Raw genomic sequence first — 25,551 nt, forward strand, 5'->3', positions numbered from 1 at the left:
GTGGTTTACAGTATAGCTCCAGTTGAGTGGAGAAGGGGTGTGGGGGTTGTGTAGGTAAAAACATGCCATGAGCTTTTAAACATTCCAAACAGATGAACATTCCACATGCTATTTAGGCTCAAAGTCTGCACACTCATCAATCATCTCAGCGATTACAGTATGCTCCGTTGGCTAGAGTAGGCCTATAGCCTTAACATTTATATTGGGTCAGAATTCTATTAGAGAACAGGTCATTAATGCTATGCCTAATGTATGCCAATTCATGTGACCTGTTGTTACAGATAATGGCCTATATACTACACATCTACAGTATTATTAGTGGGCTGGATGCCTCACATTAGTGAGAGGCACAATCCCAAACACTACTGCTGTTTTTCATTATTCTTCCCCTCTAATCAGGGACTGATTCAAACATCAGTACTCTGTCCAGATTGGAGAACAGGGGTTGTTTCTGAACCGAGCAATGTATTGGTGAGAATTATTATGTTTTTATTTCCCATTTATTTAACCAGGTAGGCCAGTTGAGAACACGTTCTCATTTACAACTGTGACCTGGCCAAGATACAGCAAAGCAGTGTGACACATTCAAAAACACAGAGTTACACATGGGATAAACAAATGTACAGTCACTAACACAATAGAAAAATCTGTTCCTTTACTGGGTGTAGTTAAGTATTTCCACCACCACTAGATGTCAGACAGAGCTCAGTGCTGATCCCCTGGCCTCATTGGTGTTGATCAGTCACACACTTTCATGCCTGGGATCGCTGCCCTTCGTGTTATGTCTATCAGCCTCACAAACAGACTGAAGACAACACTACTCAACTGTCAACGACAGCCAGACAAACAGACAGACCGACTGATGAAACTCTCAATATGCAGACAGAAAAAAAGACATAGGCTTATTCTAAACTGAACTCTACACAGACAGACAATATCTATTTTGGCTTCAACAACTTTACAGTACAACGCCAGAGACCACATCATGAGGTTTGGACATAATAACTAAGAAGGTGTTGGACAGAAGAGACTATCTTTCGGGGGCCTGAATACCTCCAAATGGTGCTACACTGAGATCATTGGAGGTGTGCTGAAGGACATGAGATATTGAAGAAGGGGTTGTGTAGCATCCTTATTGCATTGCAGTGCTCGAGGCGTCACTACAGACCCGGGTTCGATCCCTGGCTGTGTCACAGCCGACTATGACCGGTAGATCCATGAGGTGGCGCACAATTGGCCCAGCGTCGTCCAGGTTAGGGGAGGGTTTGGCCGGCCGGGATGTCCTTGTCCCATTGCACTCTAGCGACTCCTTGTGGCAGACCGGTCGCCTGCAGTCTTACGGTGTTACCTCCAACACATTGGTGCGGCTAGCTTTGGGTTAAGTGAGCAGTGTGGCTTGGTAGTGTCGTGTTTTCGGAGGACGCATGACTCTTGACTTTCGCCTCTCCCGAGTCTGTAGGGGAGTTACAGCGATGGGACAAGACTGTAACTACCAATTGGGGAGAATCTTTTTTTTTTACTCTGTTCCATTTGATCCACTGTCTCATCAGCCCAGCCAGGCCAATTATTAACTCCACTATAAAAAACATATAGACTTTATCTCACATTTCTTTTCAACTAAAATGTCATTTTCAACAGTGGAGATTTATATAAACCTTTCTGTCTGTCTGTCTCCGACATTTGCAACATTGTTTTAATATTCAAATTCGATCTCCAACTGTCCCATGGTGGGACAAAGGGGTTGAGTACTTATTGACGCAAGACATTTCAGATTTTAATTTTTTATTAATTTGTAAACATATCAAAAAACATTATTTCACTTTGACATTATGTGTGTAGGCCAGTAATCCATTTAATATTCAGGCTGTAACACAACAACATGTGGAAAAAGATAAGGGGTGTGAATACTTTCTGAAGGCACTGTACAGTGCCTTGCGAAAGTATTTGGCCCCCTTGAACTTTGCGACCTTTTGCCACATTTCAGGCTTCAAACATAAAGATATAAAACTGTATTTTTTTGTGAAGAATCAACAACAAGTGGGACACAATCATGAAGTGGAACGACATTTATTGGATATTTTAAACTTTTTTAACAAATCAAAAACTGAAAAATTGGGCGTGCAAAATTATTCAGCCCCTTTACTTTCAGTGCAGCAAACTCTCTCCAGAAGTTCAGTGAGGATCTCTGAATGATCCAATGTTGACCTAAATGACTAATGATGATAAATACAATCCACCTGTGTGTAATCAAGTCTCCGTATAAATGCACCTGCACTGTGATAGTCTCAGAGGTCCGTTAAAAGCGCAGAGAGCATCATGAAGAACAAGGAACACACCAGGCAGGTCCGAGATACTGTTGTGAAGAAGTTTAAAGCCGGATTTGGATACAAAAAGATTTCCCAAGCTTTAAACATCCCAAGGAGCACTGTGCAAGCGATAATATTGAAATGGAAGTAGTATCAGACCACTGCAAATCTACCAAGACCTGGCCGTCCCTCTAAACTTTCAGCTCATACAAGGAGAAGACTGATCAGAGATGCAGCCAAGAGGCCCATGATCACTCTGGATGAACTGCAGAGATCTACAGCTGAGGTGGGAGACTCTGTCCATAGGACAACAATCAGTCGTATATTGCACAAATCTGGCCTTTATGGAATAGTGGCAAGAAGAAAGCCATTTCTTAAATATATCCATAAAAAGTGTTGTTTAAAGTTTGCCACAAGCCACCTGGGAGACACACCAAACATGTGGAAGAAGGTGCTCTGGTCAGATGAAACCAAAATTGAACTTTTTGGCAACAATGCAAAACGTTATGTTTGGCGTAAAAGCAACACAGCTCATCACCCTGAACACACCATCCTCACTGTCAAACATGGTGGTGGCAGCATCATGGTTTGGGCCTGCTTTTCTTCAGCAGGGACAGGGAAGATGGTTAAAATTGATGGGAAGATGGATGGAGCCAAATACAGGACCATTCTGGAAGAAAACCTGATGGAGTCTGCAAAAGACCTGAGACTGGGACGGAGATTTGTCTTCCAACAAGACAATGATCCAAAACATAAAGCAAAATCTACAATGGAATGGTTCAAAAATAAACATATCCAGGTGTTAGAATGGCCAAGTCAAAGTCCAGACCTGAATCCAATCGAGAATCTGTGGAAAGAACTGAAAACTGCTGTTCACAAATGCTCTCCATCCAACCTCACTGAGCTCGAGCTGTTTTGCAAGGAGGAATGGGGAAAAATTTCAGTCTCTCGATGTGCAAAACTGATAGATACATACCCCAAGCGACTTACAGCTGTAATCGCAGCAAAAGGTGGCGCTACAAAGTATTAACTTAAGGGGGCTGAATAATTTTGCACGCCCAATTTTTCAGTTTTTGATTTGTTAAAAAAGTTTGAAATATCCAATAAATGTTGTTCAACTTCATGATTGTGTCCCACTTGTTGTTGATTCTTCACAAAAAAATACAGTTTTATATCTTTATGTTTGAAGCCTGAAATGTGGCAAAAGGTCGCAAAGTTCAAGGGGGCCGAATACTTTTGCAAGGCACTGTATATACATATAAAGTGGGTAAAACAGCTTGCACCTGTACTGTCTCCTTCTTCTAGATGGTAGCGAGGTGAACAGGCCGTGGCTTGGGTGGCTGATGACCTTTTTGGCCTTCCTGTGACACCGGGTGCTGTAGATGTCTTGGAGGGCAGGCAGTGTGCCCCCGTCGGGCTTGACCTCACACCCTCTGGAGAGCCCTGTGGTTGTGGTTGGTGCAATTGCCATACCAGGTGTCGGTACAGCCTGACAGGATGCTCTCAATGGTACAAAGCCAAATTTCTTCAGCCTCCTGAGATTGAATAGGCACGGTTGCGCAGTCTTCACCACATTGTCAGTGTGAAGGCACCATTTCAGGTCGTCAGTGATGTGCACGCAGAGGAACTTGAAGCTTTTGACTGTTTTAAAACATTTGGCAAATAAATTGGAAATGAAAACAAACGTTTCTTTTCACACATTCAGATACACCCATTTCACTCAATTTCTGGGTGTTTTCTCCCATTTCATGCCAACTGGACACGACCCAGATATTTGGCCGATGGTTTTCTCCATCAGTAGCACAATATCGTAGGCCACAGTAGCAGTTTTATGTCTTTGGTTGCCTGTTTTGCATGTTATTTTGGCATTCATTTGTGTCACATATCAGTTTGCAAACAATGTAAATATACAGTTAAAGTCGGAAGTTTACATACATTTAGGTTGTAGTCATTAAAACTTGTTTTTCAACCACTCCACAAATTTCTTGTTAACAAACTATAGTTTTGGCAAGTCGGTTAGGAGATCTACTTTGTGCATGAAACAAGTCATTTTTCCAACAATTGTTTGCAGACAGATTATTTCACTTATAATTCACTGTATCACAATTCCAGTCGACAATCTTCTGGCATGTCCTTGTCAATCCTTGTCATATGAAGAGAAATTACGGATAAAACATATCGGTGATCATCAGCCATTGGACATAAACATTACACAACAAGTCGGAAATTGCAAATACAACAATGAGTGGTTTAGAAGGAATCAATGGCTAACTGCAAGCATCTCAAAGCTTCACTATTTTGGTTCCCCTGCCTGCTGTTCAGTGGAGAGGGTGTGTTGTCCAAGTCTGAGTTTAAGGATTTAAAACATCTATCTGAAAGGGTTTATTTTCCAAGCTTAAAAGGATAAACATTCACAGGCAACACCATGGGCCAGAAAAGGTTGAATACGTTGGCCATGCTGCCAATCCAGCATGACTTCTGCCCCACATTCAAAACAACCGAAAACTCAGAACTGGTAAAACTCAGACTTCAATGCATTCAAGACAGCTGGGATCTTGGGGTGAAAAAAACGAGCTTGGACTGGGAAAATACGTTTTGAACGGTCATCCTGAAGATCATTGACGTCATTTTTGCTAAAAATGTGGGGCTCAAAACAGGTGGGCCTCTGCCCTGAATGACGGGTCGCCACCGATGCCATAGTTTGTACATCTCAAGTGTTATATTGCTTATATAGGTCTATCTCATTAGTCTCTTAGTCATCATTTTAGGGAATGTTGGAATTATTTAATTGTTTTGCCTACTTTGTGTATTATAATTAGCTCATGTGCTTTTCTTCACGAGGAGGGGATACTATATAATGTTGTTGGGTCTGTAACCAGTGACAGTCTCTTCCCATTCAAATATTTTTTGTCAACAAAAACTTCAGTAATAGACCCATGTAATTCCAGTTGATATTTCAAGGGTTCTTTTTGTTGCGCAATGTGCTGTCTTTGCGCTGGAATATTGTATATAAAAGTGGATCCTCGTGATTGTATTTTCGTTCCTTTTTAGACCACACAGGCCAAATAAAATAATAAAATGTTGTGTAGTGGCTTTGCTGGCATGCATCTAAAAATAAAATGGGTTTAGTTTGCCCCATCAAGATGCACATGCTAAAATCGCCACTGCACACAAACGCCCTTTTATGATGTGTTCTGTGTTGGCCTCTCCGTAACCACCGCTGGGAGCAATGTCGGACTGCTCTTTATCCAGGTCCAGAGAAAGTTTTCTAGCAGGAGGTCTGGAGCTTATTACTGGGCTGTAGCAGAGAGAAGGGGGGGGGGGGGGGGGGGTTGATAAAACTACGGTCTCTCTCCCAGCGCTCAGAGCGCTATTTTCTGCCAGGCTTTGAAGCGGACTGAGAGAGAGGAGAGGGAGAAGCAAGCTTCATTCATTATAGCGCCGTTACACACGTTTACCATCCCTAAAGCGTGGACCTGACAGACGTAAAGTTTTTTTTATCCAGGATCTGAAGAAGCGACTTCAGTGGAAAAGTTAAACGTCTCTAATAGTAGGCTAAAATACATGTTTTATTTGTTTAAGACGAGGCATCACATCGTTGCATCACTGATACGTTTGCAGAACCTCTTCTTAGTTGGGAAGTTAGTTTCACATAGTTGGCTACTCAGTGACATTCGCATCTTTTCGGCTGGAAACCTTGACGGACTAAATAACGTGATTTAGTTTGTGTTTAGCACGCTTGTGGGATTTTAACTGGAGACGGAATTCTTACATGCAACAGTATTTTGTATGAGAAAGCCATGGCACAACAGAACAGAAACGGAGGGACTTCATTAAACAACAACAACGGCATCGATAACACCAAGAGGAAACTGTTGATAGGACTGGACCTCTTCTGCCTGCTACTAGGTGAGTTTCAAAGACATATTAGTCCCAACTGTAAACAAATGAAATTACTTGACAGCACGGAATGAACTAACGTGACAAGAACGTGACAATAGTGTCACACAGTAATGTCACCAGGGAAAAGTGCGGCCTATAACAAATTGGGCAATTACATAACATATTCCACACGTTAAAGGGTGTGACCAATATGTATAAAACTGCGCTCACTATAATGTACTATCAGTGAAAACAGAACAACTGTCAGTGTGTCATAACAGAGAGAGAGAGAGAGAGAGAGAGAGAGGCGGCGGGAGTGGGCACGCAACCCTGAGCAGAGAGAGAGAGGCGGCGGGAGTGGGCACGCAACCCTGAGCAGAGAGAGAGCGAGAGAGTGAACACAACTGCATCCAATATGTCCAAAGGGACATACTATATTTAAAATAATGTAATATGTTAACAACCTGCACCATGTCCACCTAACACACTTAACGTGATCAGAGTCAGACCGTGAAATAGACGCCAGACAGTGAGAACCAGGACCATGGGACTACGTTTTAAGTGCCACTGAGAGAGAACACGTTGTGGTTGTTGACATGATGTGAAGTGGTCAGCCAACATGGCATATGGTGTCCTAAAGACCACTGTCTGACTGAACAAGACTCTGACTCTGAACATTAACCTAACTCAATTTATTAAGTTGCAGTTAAGTCAAATCGTTTATAAATGTTATTAACTCTACAGTTTTCAGAGTCTAGAATTGGATATTAGATTATCTCAATTAACAGTAGGAAAGGTCCCTGTGTGTGTGTGTGTGTGTGTGTGTGTGTGTGTGCGCGTGCGTGCGTGCGTGTGTGTCAAATCAGATTGTATTTGTCACATGCACCAAATACAACAGCTGTAGACTTGAATGCTGCTTATGAGCCCTACCCAACGCAGAGTTTTAAAAACCAGAAAAATACAAATCGTAACACAACAAATAAAATACACAAGAATGAAGATATATACACGGAGTACCAGTACCATATCACTGTGCAGGAGTATGAGGTATGTGAGGTAGAAATGTACATGAAGGCAGGGTAAAGTGACTAGGCATCAGGATAGATAATAATACGAGTAAAATAACGAACAAAGTAGCAGGAGGAAAGGATGTGTGTGAAACTGTATGTATGTGTGTGTGGCATCGACATGCGTGTGTGTTTTGTGTGTGTGTGTGTGTGTGTGTATGTAGTGTATGTGATTTTGTGGTGGTTTGTGTGAGAGTGTTAAATAGTGTATATACTGTATAGTATTGTGAGTGTGCAAAGTCAGTGCAAGATAGGGTCAATGCAGATAGTCCGGGTAACCATTTAGCAGTCTTATGACCAGGGGGAAGAAGCTGTTCCGGAGCCCGTTGGTCTGAGAGCCGCGATGTTCCGGTACAGTGTTTGCTGGATGGAAGCAGAGTAAACAGTCTATGGCTTGGGTGGCTGAAGTCTTTGTCATTTTTTCGGGCTTTCCTCTGAAACCGACTGATATTTGTATTTGTATGTATTCAAATGAAGGCAGTTTATACAATTTTAAAAACATTACATTACATTCACAGATTTCACAACACACTGTGTGCCCCCAGGCCCCTACTCCACCACTACCACATATCTACAGTACTAAATCCATTTGTGTGTGTGTGTGTGTGTGTGTGTGTGTGTGTGTGTGTGTGTGTGTGTGTGTGTGTGTGTGTGTGTGTGCATGCATGCATGCATGCATGTGTTTGTGCCAATGTTTGTGTTGCTTCACAGTCCCCGCTGTTCCATAAGGTGTTTTTTTTGTCTGTTTTTTAAATCTAATTTTACTGCTTGCGTCAGTTACTTGATGTGGAGTAGAGTTCCATGTAGTCATGGCTCTATGTAGTACTTTGTGCCTCCCAAAGTCTGTTCTGGATTTGGGCACTGTGAAGAGACCTCTTATGGCATGTCTTGTAGGGTATGCATTGGTGTCCGAGCTGTGTGCCAATAGTTTAGACAGACAGCTCGGTGTATTCAACATGTCAATACCTCTCATAAATAAAAGTAGTGATGAAGTCAATCTCTCCTCCACTTTCAGCCAGTAGAGATTGACATGCATATTATTAATATTATCTATTATCTCTCTGTGTACATCCAAGTGACAATCGTGCTGCCCTGTTCTGAGCCAATTGCAATTTTCCTGTCCTTTTTTGTGGCACCTGACCACACGACTGAACAGTAGTCAAGGTGCGACAAAACTAGAGTCTGTAGGACATGCCTTGTTGAAAGTGTTGTTAAGTTTTAATATAGACAGACTTCTCCCCATCTTAGCTACTACTGCATCAATATGTTTTGACCATGACTGTTTACATTCTAGGGTTACTCCAAGCAGTTTAGTCATCTCAACTTGCTCAATTTCCACATGATTTATTACAATATTTATTTGAAGTTTAGGGTTTAGTGAGTGTTTTGTTCTAAATACAATGCTTTTAGTTTTAGAAATATTTAGGGATAACTTATTTCTTGCCACCCACCCAGAAACTAACTGCAGCTCTTTGTTGAGTGTTGCTGTCATTTCAGTCGCTGTAGTAGCTGACGTGTATAGTGTTTGGTCATCCGCATACATAGACACTCAGTGGCATGTCGTTAGTACAAATTGAAAAAAAACAAGGGACCTAAACAGTTACCCTGGGGAATTCCTGATTCTAACTGGATTATATTTGAGAGGCTTCCATTAAAAAACACCCTCTGTGATCTATTAGACAAGACAAGTAACTATTTATCCACATTATAGCAGGGGGTGTAAAGCCATAACACATACTGTACGTTTTTCCAGCAGCAGACTATGATCAATAATGTCAAAAGCTGCACTGAAGTCTAACAAGATGGCCCCACAATCATTTTCTCTCAGCCAATCATCCGTCATTTGTGTAAGTGCTGTGCTTGTTGAGTGTCCTTCCCTATGAGCATGCTGAAATTCTGTTGTCAATTTGTTTACTGTGAAATAGCATTGTATCTGGTCAAACACAATTTAGTCCAGAAGTTTAATAAGTGTTGGTAACAGGCTGATTGGTCGGCTATTTGAGCCAGTAAAGGTGGCTTTACTATTCTTGGGGAGCAGAATGACTTTAGCTTCCCTCCAGGCCTGAGGGCACACGCTCTCTAGTAGGCTTAAATTAAAGATGTGGCAAATAGGAGTGGCAATATTGTCTGCTATTATCCTCAGTAATTTTCCAACCAGATTGTCAGACCCTGGTGGCTTGTCATTGTTGATAGACAACAATCATTTTTTCCCCTCTTCCATACTGACATTACGGAATTTGAAAGTATACTTCTTGTCTTTCATAATTTGGTCCGATAGACTTGGATGTGCAGTGTCAGCGTCTTTTGCTGGCATGCCATCCCCAAATTGGCTTATCTTGCCAATGAAAAGTCATTCAAGTAGTTTGCAATATCAGTGGGCTTTGTGATGAATGAGCCATCTGATTCAATGAATGAAGGAACCGAGTTGGCTTTTTTCCCGAAATTTAATTTAAGGTGCCCCTAAGCTTTTTACTATCATTCTTTAAATAATGTATCTTTGTTTCATAGTGTAGTTTATTTTTATTTAGTTTAATCAAATTATTTCTAAATTTGCAGTACGTTTGCCAATCAGTTGGGCTGCCAGACCCAATTGCCATACCTTTTGCCTCATCCCTGTCAACCATACAATTTTTCAATTCCTCATCAATCTAAGGGTTTTTAACAGTTTTTACAGTTTTTTTCTTAAATTAGTAACTGGAATAAGTAGTTTCATAAATGCGTCAAGTGCAGCTTCAAGATGCTCTCGATGGTGCAGCTGTATAACTTTTCAACCTCCTGAAGGGCTCTGTGTGTGTGTGTGTGTGTGTGTGTGTGTGTGTGTGTGTGTGTGTGTGTGTGTGTGCATGCGCGCGTGTGTGTGTGTGTGTGTCCAGGGGGAGAGATGTTGCAGATGTTTTAAAGTGCTGTAACTTGCACATTTTACTGCACCTTAATTAAATAGCCCGCCAGGCCCTCTCCCCCACCTCTCCCCTCCAGCCATCCTCCCTTTCCCTTATTGCTCATATTACCTGCTGAGCTGTCTTTCCATCTAGAGAACAGGAATGGTATGAAACTAGGACTAGAGTTTAAGAATAAAAATGGTGAAATTGGAATAGAAATAGACATGGAATGGTGTGAAATTGGTGTGAAATTGGAATAGAAATAGACATGGAATGGTGTGAAATTGGTGTGAAATTGGAATAGAAATAGACATGGAATGGTGTGAAATTGGAATAGAAATAGACATGGAATGGTGTGGAATTGGAATAGAAATAGACATGGAATGGTGTGAAATTGGTGTGAAATTGGAATAGAAATAGACATGGAATGGTGTGAAATTGGAATAGAAATAGACATGGAATGGTGTGAAATTGGAATAGAAATAGACATGGAATGGTGTGAAATTGGAATAGAAATAGACATGGAATGGTGTGGAATTGGAATAGAAATAGACATGGAATGGTGTGAAATTGGAATAGAAATAGACATGGAATGGTGTGAAATTGGAATAGAAATAGACATGGAATGGTGTGGAATTGAAATAGAAATAGACAAGGAATGGTGTGAAATTGGAATAGAAATTGACATGGAATGGTGTGAAATTGGAATAGAAATAGACAAGGAATGGTGTGAAATTGAAATAGAAATAGACATGGAATGGTGTGGAATTGAAATAGAAATAGACAAGGAATGGTGTGAAATTGGAATAGAAATTGACATGGAATGGTGTGAAATTGGAATAGAAATAGACAAGGAATGGTGTGGAATTGAAATAGAAATAGACAAGGAATGGTGAGGAATTGGAATAGAAATTGTAAAGGAATGGTGTGAAATTGGAATAGAAATAGACATGGAATGGTGTGGAATTGAAATAGAAATAGACAAGGAATGGTGAGGAATTGGAATAGAAATTGAAAAGGAATGGTGTGAAATTGGAATAGAAATAGACAAGGAATGGTGTGGAATTGGAATAGACATGGAATGTGTATGTGTGTGTGTGTTTGTGTGTTTCTGAGGTGATGATGGCTCGTTTGAACTGTAGACCCCCTTGAGTGTTACCAATGCCAGCCATCTCTTCTGTTTCTCTCTCGTTCTCCCTCTTTCTCACCCTCTTTCTCTGAGAGCAGGATTAGGGAGTCAAGCCTAACTTTACACATTCTCTTCCACAACCTTCCAGAAAATCCCCTTCAGCTGTCCGTACCCCATCACTCTACAGCAGATTAACTCTCTCTCTCTCTCTCTCTCTCTCTCTCTCTCTCCCCTCTCTCTCTGTCTCTCTCTCTCCTTCCCCTCTCTATCTCCTCTCTCTCCTCTCTCTCTTCTCTCTCTCTCTCTAATTGCTTAAACATGTGTTGTGAGTCAGGGGGAAGGTCTCAACTGTAAACCCTGCTCTGTGCACAGAGATAGATGGGCAATTCCACGACAACCAAATTACTCTTTGAAAAAACATTGATTTCAAAGTTTAACAAACCAAACAGCTCTATGCAGAAGGACTACTTTGAACAATTTACACAGAAAATGTCACAAAAACACATTTACTGGAATATCTGTCCAGATGCAAAGTTTGGTAACAGAATGACGGTAAAATGTCCCACAGTTTTGTTATGCAACCAAATTTTCCAAAACACTCTGTTAAATATCTGCACTGAATTAAGATTCTGCAGAAATAAGGGGGTATCAGTTATGACATAACACCTTGAAAATAATATTTGGGTTAATAAATTACAGTAGGTGAAATGGATTTACGTCCGGTAATGAAAGTACAGTTGCAGAATTACATCATGGGTCTCTTATCTTTACTATACAGAAATGCATAATTATGGACATGAATATCACTCTCTTCATGGTGATGTATTCTGAATAGGTACACAAAGGTAGAAATATGCTATATCCTTCTGTTTTAAATGTGGGTTTTGTTATAAACACTGGCTATTATTGTAATGAACTCCAAATCTGGAACAATCATACATGTCTATGTTTCACACGTTTGTGTGCACCGTCAGTGCAAGATAGTGTCAATGCAGATAGTCCGGGTGTAGCACTCTTATTGCCAGGGGGAAGAAGCTGTTCCGGGGCCTGTTGGTCCGAGAGCCGTGATGCTCCGGTACCGTTTGCTGGATGGAAGCAGAGTGAAAAAACAGAACAGCACAGCAGAGCACAGGTAGGAAGGGGGTGGCAGGTCGCCTAGCAGTTAAGAGCGTTGGGCCAGTAACCGTGTAGGCCGTCATTGTAAATAAGAATTTGTTCTTAACTGACTTGCCTAGTTAAATAAAAGTTAAATAAATACAAATAAGTTAAAAAAAAACTCAAAGTTACTGGTTCAAATCAAAGGCTGACTAGGTAAAACATCTGTTGTTGTGCCCTTGAGCAAGGCACTTAACCATAATTGCTCCTGTAAGTCACTCTGGATAAGAGTCTGCTGAATACGTAAACAATTTAAAGTAGAGTACAGTAAAGTAGATATGTACAGTAAAATACTGTACTGTACTGTTCTCTATCGTACTCTCCTGTGCTGTCCAAACCTGGGAAACATAGATGCCTATGATTGGTTCAGATTTGGTCCAGCCAGGGCGGACTGACCAAGTTTCAACTACTTTTCAATATCGATGGGCGTCCGGTGTTGGTGGGTGCTCCGTGGGTGAGGATGCTTGTTACAGTAAATGGAAAGAGGGTAGGTGGTAGGTGTCATGCTAGGTTTCAGTATGAGAGGTGACATTAACTGGGGAGAGAGAGAGAGAGAGTGGCAGAGAGTGAGAGGGCAGGGTTGTCCTGACAGTTTTCACGCTCTTGCTTTAACCACGAGACATTAGAAAGTGAAAGAAAACAGTTATGAGCTGAACATAACAGTATGCCAGTGGAAGGGAGGACAGAAGCAGGTGACACAACTGGGATTTCCCATTGTAGCCTTTTTGGGTAATTCTATCACCGATTTGGTAACAGAATGACAAGTTTTAATCACTTAATAAATCATAAAGTTGATATCAGTAAAAACACTATAACTAATTGGTAGGTCTACCTTTACCTTTCACTTCAGTGAACTTTCATTATTCTCCTTCCTTATGAGCTAAATAAATATTTCCAAGATATGTGGTAACAGAATTACAAGGCAGAAGGTCCCTTTTCTTAAACTTACAGAAGATACATCATTTCTCCATAACTAAATATAAGTGTTGATATTAGTTGTCAGGGGTCTTAACTTCAACATTAATGTGTTGATATTAGTTGTCAGGGGTCTTAACTTCAACATTAATGTGTTGATATTAGTTGTGAGGGGTCTTAACTTCAACATTAATGTGTTGATATTAGTTGTCAGGGGTCTTAACTTCAACATTAATGTGTTGATATTAGTTGTGAGGGGTCTTAACTTCAACATTAATGTGTTGATATTAGTTGTCAGGGGTCTTAACTTCAACATTAATGTGTTTTGATGTATTTCTAATACCTTAGAAGACTTTTTCTGATAGATGTTTTCTAAGATCCCTTTCCATCTGTTTAGATTTACCTGGTCAGTCTATGTCATGGAAAGAGCAGGTGTTCCTAATGTTTTGTACACTCAGTGTAGCGTTTGCTTCATAAACATAGCTGAATTCAGTCTAGAAACAGTTGATTTTCAACCAGTGAGTTACATTTCTATTGGTTTGGTATTGAAAAATCCCTAAACACACACACTGTTTCAACTATGTCATCTCTAGAATATAAACTCAGAAACAGATACACTGTTTTATATAAACTCAGAAACAGATACACTGTTTTATATAAACTCAGAAACAGATACACTGTTTTATATAAACTCAGAAACAGATACACTGTTTTATATAAACTCAGAAACAGATACACTGTTTTATATAAACTCAGAAACAGATACACTGTTTTATATAAACTCAGAAACAGATACACTGTTTTATATAAACTCAGAAACAGATACACTGTTTTATATAAACTCAGAAACAGATACACTGTTTTATATAAACTCAGAAACAGATACACTGTTTTATATAAACTCAGAAACAGATACACTGTTTTATATAAACTCAGAAACAGATACACTGTTTTATATAAACTCAGAAACAGATACACTGTTTTATATAAACTCCTTGAGACTTTGAATCCATGTGGAGTACATTTCCTCCACAAACCAACTTCTTCCACTTTAGAAACACAGGCTGGTATGCACACACACACGTGCACATACCCACACGCACGCACACACACACTCTCACTCTCTTTCTTTGTGATGCTAAACTTGGACAAGCTGTCTGTTTTTATTCACTGGCCTGGTTTAGTGGCGTGGGGGTGAGGGATGGAGGGGGGAGGGAGGGAGGGATGAATCTAGAGAAAGAGAAGAGGAGATAGAGGGGGGCTATCAGGGGGAATGAAAGGGGGAGGAATGCGAGTGTGGAGGACTTGAAGAATGTACGATTGGGAATGGGCTTTGTCCTTACCCGAGTGTGTGCTGCAAGTGGGTGTGTGTGTGAGGGCGTCCGATGGTGATGTTTAAGTGGCAGGAGAACCTCAGGGATAAGACAGAGTACTACCTGCCACTCCCCTAACACATGCAGGGTTCTGGTGAACACAGTCTAGGCAGACAGTTTATAGACCCTCCTGTTCCTCTTGTATAAATCAGAGATAATATATACATCAGCTTCTATACTGTCAGAGAGAACAGCAGCCCAGAGAGGAATTGAGACAGACAGACAGTAAACACTAAATCCCATACTGGCTGTTGGACACATATTACAGCATCTGCTGATTGTCATAGTTGGAAAGAGCATGCAGGAACATGGGAAATACACACACGCCACACGCACGCATCCCAGGGCTGTTTGAGAGTGGGAGATTGCAGATGTTGCAGATGTTTGTTAGAAGACGTGTTCTCGGTGGAGAGATGCTGCGGGACTGGAGCACTGTGTGTGTGTGTGTGTGTGGAGCACTGTGTGTGTGTGTGTGTGTGTGTGTGTGTGTGTGTGTGTGTGTGTGCGTGTGTGTGTGTGTGTGTGTGTGTGTGTCTGTGTCTGTGTCTGTGTGTGTATTTGTGTGCCTGTGTGTTCATGTTCAGACTAGAGCTGGGGAACTATTCAAGGTTGGCATCTTTCTCAGAATATAAATTCCAGTCCCTCCCTCTCTCTCTCTCTCTCTCCTCTCCACTCTGACTTTTAATCCAGTTGGCTGCTCAGAAGGCAACAAACAGTGAAAGTAAATGCTAAGTAAATGTAGCTAAGCAAATGTCTCTATAGCGACCAATCTTATTCTGTAAGGACCGAGGCCAGAGATGAGGAGCAGGTTGACATTTAATTATGAACAGACAAAGAGCAAGACAGAAACAGTGTCAGAACACAGATACACAATGACAAACAACAGTCAATACAGCAGTGGGGAACAGAGCAGGGGACTGACAAACACAGGGGAGGTAATAAACAGGTGATGAGTGAGTCCAGGTGAGTCGCGTGACGAGGGAAGGCGGGAGTGCGTAATGCAGGGCAGCCTGGCGCCCTCGAGCGCCATGGGGGAAGATGGGGACAAGGCGGTACATATTCATTATTATTAACATTTCCTCATGTCATTGAATTAGCTGAATTTGAGATTTGAGGTAATGTGTGTTTGTGTGTGCAGTCTGACCTGACGGCAGTCTCTGTATAGCATTAGAGTCCAGGGGAATTAGCCTACACTAACGTTCACCACCTATAGCGGCTGTTAGCATTAACCCCAGGGGAATTAGCCTATACTAACGTTCACCACCTATAGCGGCTGTTAGCAATAACCCCAGGGGAATTAGCCTATACTAACGTTCACCACCTATAGCGGTTGTTAGCAATAACCCCAGGGGAATTAGCCTATACTAACGTTCACCACCTATAGCGGCTGTTAGCAATAACCCCAGGGGAATTAGCCTATGCTAACGTTCACCACCTATAGCGGCTGTTAGCAATAACCCTTGTCTCTACCTCCCATTAAGACTTACAGCAATACATTACAGCAGTTTTACCTAACTTTAACCCATTCAAACACGTACATAACTTTAACCCTATACTCTATCTCCCCAGTATCAGTATCCCTCCTCAGACACTTTATTCTGACTGACTGACCGGCTCTATAAATATTTAACAGGATTTCTTACATTCCTCATCAGCCAGCAGTACCGAACTCTCTTGACATCTGGCGTAATTGTGTGTGTGTGTGTGTGTGTGTGTGTGTGTGTGTGTGTGTGTGTGTGTGTGTGCGCGCGTGCGCGTGCGTGCGTGCGTGCGTGTGTGTGCGTTTGTGTGTGTAGGGGCACTCAGGAAAGGGTGGGAAACGGGAAAGGTAGTGTGAGTCGGATGTAGGTGTGTCTCACTTTGCTGTGAAACGTAATACAGTCCCCTTTCCAGCCTCCTCCCTCCTCCTCCTCCCTCCTCCTCCCTCCTCCACACCTCTTCCTCCCTCTAACCCCACTTTACCAGCCCCCTCTCCCTCTCCCTATCTCAATCAGTGAAGTGATGGTGGTAGTGGGACCCTGTAGAGGGAGGAATGTGGTAGCCCTAGTGTTAGCCAGGCGCCTGTTGGATGGATGACTAATCTAACCATAGGTGGCTCACGTCACAACTGTAAACACACACTAACACACACATACCAAACAGATTTTGGGTTAATTGTTGTGAGTGGTGCTGTTTATTCTCCAGTAGACCAAACACAGTTGTGTTTACAGATCGGGTCGCTCCAGGAAGTACAGTATTACATCTTTTTACGGGTCTACTCTAGACCAGGTCTCTCCAACCCTAGCTGTCCAGGAACAAGGTCGGAGAGCCCTGTTTTAGAGGACACACAGTGACTTGGCTCACGCACTACAGACAGACAGCAGTTTGAGTGGGAGTCTATGGGAGTCTATGTGATATGCTATGTACACCTCCACTCATTCCTCTTCTTGCTATTCCATGGCTGTATTCTGCTACAGAGGTTTTAGTCTGAGAGAGGACAGGAGGCCTGCAATGTTATTTATTGTAAGTACACACTCACACACACACACACAAACCCCATTATTTACAGTTCTGTGCATTGATACAGGGCCACACTAACCTATAGAGCCCTCAAACTCAACTCTGGACGTTGAAGACAGTTCCACTGCGTTTTCTTTCTTCATTTCCCCCCTCTAATCAAGGACTTATTTAGACATTTAGGTGTGTGCAATCAGGTCGAACAGACAACCAGCAGGCTCTGGACCTCGTAGCGAAAGAGTTGAATAACCCTGCTGTAGAGGGTTACGCATGTGAACATGATGTCTATAGTATACAGGACATTTCTGGTTTGGTATTGTGATATGGTGATATTATGGTTGAGTTGCTATGGGGTTAGGGTTGGGCCTCTGTGTTTGTTATGGTATGGATTCCTTCTCTATTCAGAGCCTGTGTTCTGTTGTGTAGAAGGTGAGTTAGCTCCTGAGGCTTTAGCTCCAGTATTACTGCCTTACATAACTAGACTTAGCTCCTTGCATGTTGTCTATGCCAACCTTCATATAGGGCACCCAGACTTCCAAGAGTGTGAGTGCGTGTTTATAATCTAAGTGGCATCATGCCCAGGCTGATGTGTTTCTCTTAAACAGCCACCTGGTCTCCGGCTGCTGGTTGTACTGGTTACGTGACAGCATACACAAGAGGACGGCATATGGCAAACACACACGCACACGCACGGGCGCACACGCACACACACAATCACAGCTGGTGTTTGAGGCTACTGGTTGTACGGCTAGATGATAATGATACACTTGCGGGGTTTCTGAGGCCTCAGGGCTGTCATTAGATATGTTAGTGTAACAGACTGGACTGGCTGTGCGGGCAGCGTATTTGTGCTTGCCATATGCGGTGCCCTTTGTGCTTTCTGTAGCCAGCGTGTGTGATAGGAATAATGATGCCGATTCACTTGAACTGTCCTCTGCTCCTCTGATCTTACTCCTCTGTCTGTTTGTGTGGGTGTCTGATCTTACTCCTCTGTCTCTGTGTGTGTGTGTGTGTCTGATCTTACTCCTCTGTCTGTGTGTGTGGGTGTCTGATCTTACTCCTCTGTCTGTTTGTGTGGGTGTCTGATCTTACTCCTCTGTCTCTGTGTGTGTGTGGGTGTCTGATCTTACTCCTCTGTCTGTTTGTGTGGGTGTCTGATCTTACTCCTCTGTCTCTGTGTGTGTGTGTGTGTCTGATCTTACTCCTCTGTCTGTGTGTGTGGGTGTCTGATCTTACTCCTCTGTCTGTGTGTGTGGGTGTCTGATCTTACTCCTCTGTCTCTGTGTGTGTGTGTCGGATCTTACTCCTCTGTCTGTGTGTGTGGGTGTCTGATCTTACTCCTCTGTCTGTGTGTGTGGGTGTCTGATCTTACTCCTCTGTCTGTGTGTGTGGGTGTCTGATCTTACTCCTCTGTCTGTGTGTGTGGGTGTCTGATTGTGCATGCGTCTTGAACTCTTGATTATAATTCCATGGTGTTTAGCTGTATGTTCTAAGTGTGGGTTTCAAGTTGACGTTTCGAGTGTGTGTTCTGTGGAATTCTGTGTGTGGGCATCACACATAAACATCTGACAGCCCCTTCTGTCTCTCTCTCCAGTCTCTCCCTCTCTCTTCACTTTGTCCCTACCATCCTTGACAGGGCCTCATCTCTCCATCTCTTCTCTTCACTGTCACACTGGCCCCTCTGGCCTCAATACGGACTCTCTCTCTCTCTCTGGGGGTGGGGAGATATTCACTGTTTTGGGGAACAATGGTTCTTTTGATGCGTCTGGGCTCTTTGTGCCGCTAACGAGCACTAATAGTCCTCGGGGTAGAGAGAGAGAGGGATGGAGGGGAGAGCTGGAGAAAGGGGAGATAGAGAGTTAGTTCCTCACTTCTTGTGTATCTCTCAGATACTCCCGCCCTTCCGCCGTGTCATTGGCTGGTTATTTAGTTGACAGGAGATGAATGTTACAGAGGCTTTCTGGGTCTGTATTTCAGACTTTGTGATTCTATTGTTTGGATGTAGTCTTATCCAGCAAGAGGCGGTTAAAAGGCTGTTATAAGGCTGTTAGTTCTTATCCTCCTCTCTGACACTCTCTCTGTCCTGTTTACATACAGAGGGCTGGAGAGGAGAGGGTCACTGCTAAACTGGAGAACAATACTGAGGCCGCTCACACTATAGCCGGGATTTAACATCCATTGTCTTGATAGAAATAGAAGCTCACACTTACTTCTTTGAGCACGCAAGCACGCACACGCACGCGCACGTGCACGCACACACACACACACACACACACACACACACACACACACACACACACACACTAACTTCAAGCATCGGCTGTCAGAGCAGCTTACCGGTTGCTGCAGCTGTACACAGCCCATCTGTAAATAGCCCATCCGACCAACTCCCTGCCTCATCCCCATATATATATATATATATGTATATTTTCTTCTGCTCTTTAGCACACCAGTATTTATACCAGTATTTCTACTTGCACATCCTCATCTGCACATCTATCACTCCAGTGTTAATTTGCTAAATTGTAATTACTTCGCCACTATGGCCTATTTATTGCCTTACCTCCTTACTTCATTTGCACACACTGCACACAGATGTTCTATTGTGTTATTGACTGTATGTTTGTTTATCCCATGTGTAACTCTGTGTTGTTGTTTTTGTCGCAGTGCTATGCTTTATCTTGGCCAGGTCACAGTTGTAAATGAGAACTTGTTCTCAACTGGCCTACCTGGTTAAATAAAGCTGAAATAGAAAATAAAAACTAATCTTGTGGGGATACAACATTCAGTCCCATTCAAAATCCTATTTTCCCTGACCCCTAAACCGAACTCTAATCTTAACCCTAACCTTAACCTCAAAACCTAACCTTAACCCTAACCTTAACTCTAACCTTAACCTCAAAACCTAACCTTAATCTGAAACCTAACCCTAAACCTAACCTTAACTCCTAAACCTAATTCTAACCCTAACACTAATTCTAACCTTAATCTTAAACCCCCTAGAAATTTGCATTTGACCTTGTGGGGACCAACAAAATGTCCCCACAAGTATAGTTAAACATGTACACACACACACGCGCACACACACACACGCACGCACGCACGCACGCACACACACACACACACACACACACACACACACACACACACAGAGAGAGAGAGAGAGACAACCTTCATTACAACACTGTATATATACATAATATGACATTTGAAATGTCTTTATTCTTTTGGAACTTCTGTGAGTGTAATGTTAACTGTTCATTTTTATTGTTTATTTCACTTTTGTATATTATCTACCTCACTTGCTTTGGCAATGTTAACATATGTTTCTTGAATTGAATGGAATTGACCGGGGTAGTAGGCCCTGATCTCTAGCCCAGACAGAGACGGTACACTCTTCACTTAGTGACAGCTGGCGCTCTGGTGCTCTGAGCCTCTGATATCGGGGCCTGGCGGTAAGGATGGGTGGAGAAAGGAGGAGGGTTTGAGGAGAGGGGAACGAGTAGAGGAATAGAGGAATGGGGTGGGGGTGGGGGGAGGGCGGGGGGAGTCATCAGCTTTCAAAGGGCCTCCAGCTCTACTTTCCAGACCAGGTCTTTGTCCTACAGGGTAATGTAGAGGAACGCCCAGCAGGCCTGACAGACTGCTCTATTCTATGCACTGTCCTTTATTCTCTATACTATAAAGCCCTGGGATCTGTGTGCTGCTGGGGTCCTATGGGGTCTCGGGTTTCCCTCCTAAAGCAGATATAACATGATGGAAGCAGTGTGCTGGACTCGCCAGTCCCCAGGGGGTCTGGCACAGGAGCGGGTGGAAGATCATATCATTTGATCTCTGAGCACAGCAGCTCTGTGCTTTCCTATGGAAAAAATTATGTTTTTCCCCCCCTTATGAAGCGAAGACTAAAGGCATATAATACTGCACCAAACAAAATCAATGACAGAAAATCAAGGACTGACCATCCATGATATCAATGCTTCCCATCCAAAACAGTTCGGAACAGTTCGTGCATATTGTATGACGACATTTTGTGACGTTTTGGTTTGTTTTGGTCTTTGGCAAGGATGTTTTTTTCGGCTGCACACACAAAACATTTCTCGAGGCAAGCCGAAGTCGGTCCCCAAAGTCTACGATTGGTCAACATTAGGGATTCTTCAATTAGGTGTGTGTTGTCATTCAAGGAGAGACGAATCGTGTTCATGCACGTTTTTTCACTTGAGAAATACTGCACCAAACAAAATCAATGACAGAAAATCAAGGACTGACCATCCATGATATCAAATGTATAGTTTTAACCACGTTTGAGGCTATGCAGTGTTTGTTTACATTTACGTTGTTTACAAACATTAGAGTAAAACAAGCTTATATCTTGGGTTCTGATGGTGTAGGACAGTTGATCTAAGCTAATGAGGCATATTCTTCAAGAATCAATGGGTATGTGTCATTCATTTATAAGTCCAAAAATTGATGTACCAAAAATGTATGTAGGATTAAGGCTTAGAGGTCAGGGGTAAGGGGAGCTGGAGCAAGGACCTCAGAGGCTGTATTTTGCAGGTGCCTGTCTGTAAAGACCCCTGGCCCAGAGGCTGTCCTATCAGGTGCCTGTGTGTCTCAGAGCAATCTCTCAGAGCAAGCACCCCGCACCCCCTGCCCTGCCTAGCCCTAACCCTGCCTAGCTCTAACCCTGCCTAGCCCTAACCCTGCCTAGCTGGCCGCCCTTTCACTGCAGGAGAAAAGAGGCCATTCACACTGTACAGTGCTCTGCTGATGCAGCGGCTTGTCTCTCTGTGTGTGTGTGTTTGTGTATGTGTGAGTGACATCAGCAGCTTGCACAGACAAACCTCTCACAAACACACTCATACACAGATCAGCTATGGAGTAGAATTGAAAAGTATAATTGAAAATGAGAGCAGAGAGAGTAGAGAAGAGGGAGAGGGAGAGGGAGAGGGAGAGGGAGAGGAGAGGAGAGGAGAGGAGAGGAGAGGAGAGGAGAGGAGAGGAGAGGAGAGGAGAGGAGAGGAGAGAGGAGAGGAGAGGAGAGGAGAGGAGAGGAGAGGAGAGATTGTAGCTGCTATGCTAAAGCTGTTCAAGTCATTGGTAGTACAGTATTTCAGGCTTGCACTGATCTCATGTGAGGGTTCTCTCTTAACCCATAACCCCTGACCCCTGATCCCTGACCTCTAACCTTGCAAAGTGGAATAGCACACTCCTAAAGAGTTCCTCAGGGTCCACATACCTTAATGCCCATGTAGCACACACACACACACACACACACACACACACACACACACACGCTGGCATTGACGGGTCAGATCAGAACAATGCCGCCGGGCTAGCGGAACTGGTGCCCAGCCACCCATTCTTCATACAGCTCCTCCTCCTGCCACACACACACACGCACACACGCACGCACGCACACACACACACGCATGCACTCGCACACACAGATACATGCACACACGTACACACAGCTTATCAGAGCAGACCAGCGACCAGGCCCCCAACTGCCCTGGGCTCAGAAAGGCCCTGATAACGCAGTTAATGGACCAGACACACTAGAGCTGTGGTACCTGTGTGAATCGAGTTGCTAGGGAGTTTTAACCCTTTGTTCTAATCCGGAACTGGAGCTTAGCTAACGATTGGATTAGCAGACCTTTATTATGTCATCAATAAGGAGCAGGGAGAATGTTCACTTCCTCAGAAAGTTGTCAGGTAGCCTCCTGAACTCTTTCAACCCCTCTATCTCTCTCCCTGCCATTTCCCTCCCTTTTTCTCCCCAGTCTGTCCAGCTTTCTCTCAAAGAGCCTTGTCACGAGTAGACACGCACATACACACGCACGCTAGTGGTGCTGTGGTGCTGTTTGTTCACCCGCACCCACCCGCAATTGCTAACAACCCGTCCGCATCCGCCAGATTATTTGTGATAAAGTGACGATCTTAGGCCCGCATCCGACCCTAAACCGCTAATATAGAAAATGCGCTGTAGGCTACAGTCAGAGACGGCGGAATTATTTTTGGACAGGGGTTTCAGTTTTTGTTGTTGTTGCCTGATTTAGATACAGTATGTTTCTGCTCATAATTTCTCATTTCTAATAGTCAACTTGTATATAATTAGATACATGCAGCTTCTCTTCTTTCCCTATATGTAGCCCTAGAAAACCAAGTAAACCCATTAATCAGTAGAATGAACGCTTCAATCTAGTTGACATCGGTAAAGTTTTCTCTGTCAGCTGGATGAGCTTTTCCTAGTGTTGTTTTTGATTAACTTCACCCCTGATTCAGAGGGGTTGGGTTAAATGCGGAAGACACATTTCGGTTGAATGCGTTCAGTTGTGCAACTGGCTAAGTATCCCCCTTTTCACTTTCGCAGAGCAAAGAAGCTTAGGGTTGAATGCACCGTTACAAAAAAAATTGAAAAATCAAAATCAGTTTGACCGGTTGTAAGGAAGTAGAAAGCTGCGAAAACGACCCATTATTTTTCTGATGAGATTTCAGTGGGACTACGATGCATATTTTATGTGGTTCCCTATTTGTAGTCCCCATCTTGTGACTGTTAAATGTGTATATCGCCTCACAATCATCACTGCTATCATCGTCTTTTACCAGTTCATCTGATATTTCCCAAACATTACTTTTCTCTCCCTCCCATCTCTTTATTTTCAACTCTCCATTTCGTAGCTTTTCTCTTCCTAAATTAAACTCCGACATTGTCCTCTTTGCCTCTGTGGATTGATGTGAACTTTTTCTGCCCGTTCCCAAAAGCATTTGGCTATTGGCGTGTAGGCTATTTGGTGTGCGTACAGTTAGGCCCTGAAGTTTAGCCTGACGCACTAATGCCAGATAGCCTAAAATAATGAAAAACAGACCTCAAAGTATAAATTGCACAAGAATGATACATTTATGGATTTTTTAAGGTATTGTTTTCTCTTCATTCAATCTACCAGCCACCTACCTGCCCTTCATCTACACAGTATTTAATGACCCTAAACCCACCCGCCCCACGGATATAACCGCTGGGACTGCGGGTTATGAGTCAACCCGCGCATCACTAATGTATGTGCGCACACACACGCACGTACACGGAGTTGCATGCACACTAATGCTGAGCTGATCCATCTTCATGCAGAGGAGAGACAGAAAAGGAGGAGGAGGAGGAGGAGAAGAGGAGGAGGATTGTATCTTTAATAGACTAGCAGGGCGAACAGGGTCAAACCCTTTAGTCTCTTCCCCTCCCCCTCTATCCTTGACCCCTGGCCCCCTGTCTCCGCAGGCAGGGCTGGTATGACTGAGACAGCAAGACACAAGAGGAAATCCTCTGTTTAGAGCAGATCACAATGCTTCTTCCTCTCCTCTACACCTCCCGTCATTCACCCTCATTCACCCCCATCCTCCCCTTTCCCTCCCTCCCTCCCTCCCTCCCTCCCTCCCTCCCTCCCTCCCTCCCTCCCTCCCTCCCTCCGTCCCTCCCTCCCTCCCTCCCTCCCTCCCCTAGTCATCAGGGTGTAGTTCAGGGTACAGTTCTAAAGCCCTGTATAGTGCCACTAGAGTTTCAGAGAGAGTCCTCTAATTGGCAGCGGCAAAATTAACCACAAAGCCAATCAAACAGGCGCCAGCTGTAATCTCTCTCATACACGCTCACACAACACACATGCATGTACACACACACACACACGCACGCACACACACACACACACACACACACACACACACACACACACACACACACACACACACACACACACACACACACACACACACACACACACACACACCTACAGGTCCTGCGGTTGGTAATTGCTCATATTGTTGTCAGTAGTTTACAAGTTGGATATTGGAAATATAATTGGGTGTAAACAGCTTTCTTCCCTTCTCCCTCTCCCGTTCTCTTACTGTGCTCTCTCTCTCTTTCTCTCTCTCTCTCTCACGCGTGTTCTGCGGTTTCTCTCTCAGTCTAGAGGAGAGAAGTGCATACCAGAATCCGATAAGACTAATAGAAACTTTCCACTTAGCACAACCACGACTCTGCTCGTAAAACCACCCACGTCCCTCTTTCCTCCTCCCTCCATTCTCTCCTCTGTCTCTCTCTCCCTCCTTCTCCCATATCTCTGGATGTGACCCCATGGAAGATCTTTATTTAATTCACTCAAGTCCAGCTGGGCTCTCGCCAGCAGCCCTGCCCACCTCTTTCTTTCTTTCTTTCTTTTCGCCTCGCTCTCGCCCTCTCTCTCACTCACTTTGGGGGGAATGAAGAGAATGCCTACATACCAGGCTGCTCTCATAGAGATGGCATGGTGGGCAGGATAATACAGGACTGGCATCTCAGCCAGATCGCTCAAGATTGACTTCGAA

The 25,551-nt window shown here is 43.3% G+C and overlaps 1 protein-coding gene across 2 annotated transcripts in view; it reads left to right on the forward strand.

Annotated features, from left to right (window-relative positions):
* The first annotated feature begins 5,469 nt into the window (after nt 1-5,469).
* Nucleotides 5,470-25,551, forward strand: part of plpp3 (phospholipid phosphatase 3) — a 40,770-nt gene continuing 20,688 nt past the window's right edge. Inside the window, exon 1 of one of the 2 annotated variants that reach the window (XM_021599321.3) lies at nt 5,470-6,215. In XM_021599321.3, the coding sequence (XP_021454996.2) occupies nt 6,107-6,215 (109 nt within the window). In that variant the 5' untranslated portion in view covers nt 5,470-6,106. The remainder of the gene's footprint in view (nt 6,216-25,551) is intronic. The other variant, XM_036969231.2, reaches the window with a different exon arrangement.

This window comes from Oncorhynchus mykiss, chromosome 4, assembly GCF_057628025.1.
Source record: "Oncorhynchus mykiss isolate SJ-2025 chromosome 4, ASM5762802v1, whole genome shotgun sequence".
Lineage (NCBI taxonomy): Eukaryota > Metazoa > Chordata > Actinopteri > Salmoniformes > Salmonidae > Oncorhynchus > Oncorhynchus mykiss.